Source organism: Monoraphidium neglectum, assembly GCF_000611645.1.
Source record: "Monoraphidium neglectum strain SAG 48.87 unplaced genomic scaffold scaffold03478, whole genome shotgun sequence".
NCBI lineage: Eukaryota > Viridiplantae > Chlorophyta > Chlorophyceae > Sphaeropleales > Selenastraceae > Monoraphidium > Monoraphidium neglectum.
Genome location: NW_014010151.1, coordinates 1 through 5,460, shown reverse-complemented (window position 1 = coordinate 5,460; position 5,460 = coordinate 1). Strand labels below are relative to the sequence as shown.

Genomic DNA, 5,460 nt, shown 5'->3' with positions numbered 1-5,460 from the left:
GGATAAGACGTCGTGGCAAAAACGGGCGGGCGGGTAGGGGGCGGCCGTGAGCAAAAGACGCACATCCACTGCTGCAGGGGTCCCCCACGTGCGCACGCTCCGAGGCCCCAAAAACAATGCATCCTGACGCCCCTGGCAACAATGAGCAGCCGCCTTGGCTTTGTCCCTGTGCAGCCGTGCCATACGAGCCTCTGCTGCTCCTGCTGCCAGCTCAAACATCGCCGCCCATGGCTCGGCCCCTCAACGGAGCGGGCCCCCGGGCTGGGCCTCTCTGCTCCTCCTTGCCACCTTGGCGTCCGCCGCCCGCCCCCGCGGCGCGCGCCCCCGCGCCCCCATGCTGCTGCGCACCCTGGTCGCCGCCGCCGCTGCCGGCCGTGAGGCGCGCCTTCTTCCTCGTCTCAAAGTCGGCCTCCTTGGCCGCCGCCCCCTGCTGCAGCGCCTCCATCTCCTTCTGGGCGGCGCCGTCCTCCTCCATGGCCTCGCGCTCCTGGGTGCGTGGTGGGACCGATAGTGGTGGTGGTGATGGCAGTGGTGGCGGCGGTGGCGGCGGTGGTGGCGACGGTGGCGGCGGCCGCAGTGGTGGTGGGGGTGGGGTGGGCGGCGGTCGTTGCATGGGTTTCAGGTTTGGTCCCCGTTGCTGGGAAAGCATGAGCAACGTGATGTGATGATGGTGGTGGTGATGCTGCTGGTGATGATGACGGTTGTAGTGGGCTTTCGAGATGGCAAGGGTCCATGCAGGGACGCACAGTTGGGGGCAGGCCGCGGCCGGCTGCTCCCGAGAGCAGGCTGCGGCAAGGAGGGCTGGTGCCGACAAGGCCTGCGCGCGCGGCCGCTGCCATCAGGGCTCAAGAGGCGTGCATATGCGGCCCGCGGCGCCGCGGCGGCTGGCTGCATCGGTCCGCGCCGTCCGCCTGCGGCTCCCCCAGGTGCCCCCGCCACCGCCAGCGGACGCGCGCTCGTCACGCGCTCGGCCGCCCAAGCTTTGACTGAGCGGCGCGCGGCCAGGCCTGCGCACCTCGCGCGCCCGCTTGCGCTCGTCGCGCTTCTCCTTCTCCTGCTGCAGTATCTGGTTGCGCTTCCACGCCAGCTCCTTTATGAGCTCCTCTTTGAAGGGCCATTGATTGGGGATCCCGGGGTCCTTCTCTTTGGGCGCCCTCTTGCCCAGCTTCTTCAGCTCCTTCTTCTTCTTCTTGTGGTGCTCCTTGACCTTCTTGATGACCTGCGGGCGCGAGGGGGAGAGGTGCAAGAGGAGGGCTGGGGCGCGGGGGTGCGCGGCGATTGCGCCAGCAGCGGCGGCGGCGCGGCGGCGGCGGATGGTGCGGCGGCTATGCACGGGGCGCGGCGGGGCTGATGCGGATGATTTCGCATACCTTGTACTTCTGTTTTAGAGTCACGCGCTTAGACTTGCTTTTCTTGCTTTGCTTTGGCATGTTGGGCGGCTGCTAGTGGATAAGATAGCGTCTTTGGTCGAGTAAAAGCTCTGAAGATGTTCTAATCAGGGGTATACATTGGCGATCGCAGTGCTTGGCTGATCAGCACAGCGCACTTGCGACCTGCGCGGTGGGTGACAACTTTGGCGGGCACTGTAGCCGCTTGATGATGCCATCCGATTCTGTTTGCGACAGCGTCTGTTGGTCGCTGGCACCCTCTGCGTGCCGGCAGGCTAGTCGGTGACATAATGTGCAGTACGACGCGCTGCAAGCTCTAGCTGCCCCATGCAGCTCGGCACAGTCTTCACACAGCCAGAGCTTGCAAGAGCCTTGGTGACAGCATTGAGAGATGATATCTTCAATTAAGTCTACAGACCAATACGGAGCCCCCGTGCATTGCATGCAACGACAGTCAATGCACAGCCCGGGTTTCGGATGACGTATGCCCCTGTCAAAAAAAAACAAGGGCGTGCGCAATACTTCCTCACTTGGTATGAGGTGTTCAGGCAGCCAGCTGCTCAAACGTTGCGCCCATGGGTTGCCTGGTGCGAGTCACGCAGCAGGCTTCTATGCAGTTACACGGCAGCGCCCAAGGAGACCGCTTGCTTGTCCGGCATGGCGGCACCCCGTGACGACGGGACGCTGCCCGCTGTGCTGCTCGTGCTCGCCCTGCATCCCAGGTCGCTTGGCGCCCCTGCACTTGAATCCCCTCAGTTGACTGTGCTGTGCGCAAAACGGCGCCGCCGCGGGCACCCATCAGCGCGACTGTGTGTTGCTGACAAGGGCCAACAGATCGGGTGGGGGTGTGGGTGCCGAATGCAGATCCCACTGCATCCACCTGCCAGCCTGCCACCGACAATATGTTCAGGCTCATTATAAGATACAAGGTGATTTTGTGATATGAGTTCCGGTGGAACGGGTACGGGCAGGGATACCCCACTCGCTTTGTGCACTCCGCTGCTTGCCGCACACTTGCTCCTTTGATCCCCGGTGAGACGGTGACGGCCGACTACGACTCCAAGGTAGTGAGGTATACTTTTATAAGATACAATCTATGTTTGAGCTGTATTGCTTCTAGCTCTGCCAGCAGGCTGCTGTGGCGCCGAGCGGGCCCCCTCCCGCACAGCCGAGCTGAGCTTGATGTGCGCCACCTCGGCCGGTGACGTAGTGACGCAATATGCACACACAAACAGCACTCCTGAAGGGGCCAGGTAAAAATGACGAAGGTATTTCTCATTGTCCCGATCAACATTCAGCGTGCTTGTGGCGATCGCCAATGTACACCCGGCTTTGATCTCGTCGTATGGTATCACAGGCCAAACCCGCTTCAAATACTACGGAAACTCTGAAGTAAGGATTGTATCACAGAAGGAGCCGTGCTCCGGACCGCCACGGTGCTCGTGCTGGTGAGGGCGCACTTCGCAGCGCCGCGGCCCCGACTGGAGCGCCAGGGGCGGCTGCTCAGCAATGGCGCTCTATTTCGTGCACCGCCCAGAGACGGTGAGTCTGTGGCGGCTCCACCACCGCTCGCGGCCGGCAGTCGCAGCACACACAGGGGTGGCGCCGCGCCGCACCCCACAGCCCCGCCGCCACCGCGCGGCCTCTTCCATTCTGCAGCGCAGAGCAGGCACGCAACAGTGTGCATCAGCCCTGACACGCACCCGCATGCGTGCCATGCATGCACCAACCCAGGTGGTCTTCGCGGTGGACCTGGACTCAGAGATGACGTCAGAGGCTGTGCCGGGCTGCACCCGATTTGACGCGGTGGTCCACGCCATCACCACGTTCGTGTCTGCAAAGGTGCGGCGCCAAAAAGCGAAGGGAACAGGGGCAGCTGGCGGCAGGGGCGGCTGGCAGCAGGGGGCGGCTGGCGGCTGCGGCAGCAGCGGCGGCTGCTGATGTGTTCAGTGCATGTGCGGGCCCGGGGTGGAAACGAAGTTGGCAACAACCAACGGCATGAGTTGGCACGAGTTGTTGTTGCTGGCAGCCTGGCCGACTGCAAAGCAAGCCCCTGTGCTTGTCCATTCATCTTCCAGCGCGGCTCTCCCGTTGCTCATTCGTGCTCACTGCACCCGATGCACCCATAAATTGAGTAGAAGCGCCTGGACTGCGCGCATACGTTTGGCTTGATGACGCTGCTGGTGAGTAGGCCGCGCTCCGTAGCGCACTTGTTGTGGCTGTGCGTTTGTGTATGTGTGTGTGTGTGTGTGTGTGTGCGCGCGCGCGTGTGTGACTGTGTTTGTGAGAGGGGTGACTTCTGAGGGGAGGCGCTAGGGCGCTGATGCACGAGAGCCTGTGCCTTGTTGGCGCCTTGGTCATCAAAGCCCTGCCGGGCGGCGTCCCTGGCAGTCTGCGCCTCCTGGCGCGCTCTGCCATGCGGGCACGCACGCGTCTGCACCTGCCCCTGTCACAACCCGCTGCCCCCAACAAACAAACCTGGATGCGCGTAAAACCCTGCGGGATCACGCCGGGCACGCTACTCTGTACGTGTGCAATGCATCAGCCCTCTCGCATGCACATCAGCACGTGCGCAAACACTTACACACATGCACACATGCACACACGCACACACACGCGCGCGCGCGCACATAGGACTCTGCAGTGTTTCTACCCGACAGCCTCACTTCCTCTCTGGACGAGCTGCTGGCGACACTGCGCTCCCTGGCCCCGTCAGGGGCGACGCCGCGGCACGAAACGTTCGACATGGGCAGCCTGCTGCACGCGGCGGAGGAGCCCAAGGTGCGGTGCTGTGCATTGTCCCAGCGTGGTGGGAAATCGTCCGCGTGTGGTTTGTGGTTGTGTGTGTGTGTGTGAGAGAGAGAGAAAGAGAGACACACACAGAGAGAGAGGAAGAGAGAGAGACAGAGAGAGAGAGAGGCAGGGGGAGCGACGTGAGGGAGAGAGAGGAGACGAATGTGAGTGTTTGTTTGCAAGCGCGCACGCGTGGACTTACTCCATGTCGGTGTCTTTGTCTGGCTCACTCTTTCAGAAAGGGAAAGGCCCTCCATCTGCCCCCGCACCCATGAAAACCTGTGTGGCCGCGAAGGGCCGCACCACGCCCGATGTGGCCAGTCTTGCGACGCACCTGTGTGCCCGCCTGCCGCCCACGGCGTCCGCTCCGCTCCAGCGTCCCCTACCTGCAGGCCCCAGCTCGACTCCGCTGCCCTCAAGTTTCAAGCGCATTCAATTTCACAACTGGCATCTCACTGCCTGCAAATCACGCCATTTCAGAGGCTGGCGCGGCAAAGGGGGAGCCTGCTGCGCGTGCTCATGGTCTACGGCCGGTCGGACTGCGTGCCCGCGCGGCCGCTGGGGGGATTGGTGGCGCAGCACGGGGGCCTGACGCTGGACTGCATATACATTCACGACAAGCCCAGTCCAGGGGTCAACCGGCCGCAGGTGGGTGGGTGGGTGGGTGGGTTGGTGTGGATGTGGGTGCATGTGTGTGTGTGTGTGTGTAAATGTGAGTGTGTGTTTGTGTGTCCGAGAGAGAGAGAGAGAGAGAGAGTGTGTGTGTGTGTGTGTGTGTGTGCAATTTTGGGATTGCGCGATCGTGCGCATGTGTTGGGGTGGAAGTGGCTGATGCCGAGGGTCGCGTGACTGGCAAGAGGGGAACGGTGTGGGCGGGCACAGTCCAATCAGTTGCGGCGCGTGGCTGCCGCTGGCGGGGCTCAGCGGGGAGCAGGGCGCCAGCGCTGCCCCCCGCGCTGCATTTGATATGAACGCGTGCAACAGCGCGCTCATGCTTTCCTCGTCCATACACAGCTGCACGCAGTTGCGCCCGGGCGTGCAAGCCCACACACCGTCTTTCATGCATACAGTGCGTGCTGCAAGGCACCCGTCACCGGCCGTTTGTGTATGTGCACACCACCCAAGGGAACAGCCCCATTGCAGTCAGACGCTCACATCCACGTGTACAATCCAAACCCATTCGATGCTTGCAGGACGTGTACAGTGCCCTGGAGGACTCAGTGGATGACATCAGCGCGGCGGCCGGCCACAGGGCCTACGTCTCTGAGACTGGGGGCGG

At 62.9% G+C, this 5,460-nt stretch overlaps 1 protein-coding gene across 1 annotated transcript in view; it reads right to left on the bottom strand.

Annotated features, from left to right (window-relative positions):
* MNEG_12861 (Guanine nucleotide-binding-like protein) overlaps positions 1 to 1,430 on the bottom strand; it is a gene marked incomplete at both ends in the record, with an annotated part of 2,118 nt that extends 688 nt beyond the window's left edge. The window contains 3 exons of the mRNA XM_014038667.1: positions 349 to 487; positions 1,016 to 1,219; positions 1,371 to 1,430. Of these exons, the coding sequence (XP_013894121.1) occupies positions 349 to 487; positions 1,016 to 1,219; positions 1,371 to 1,430 (403 nt within the window). The remainder of the gene's footprint in view (positions 1 to 348; positions 488 to 1,015; positions 1,220 to 1,370) is intronic.
* Between the last annotated feature and the right edge of the window lie 4,030 nt (positions 1,431 to 5,460).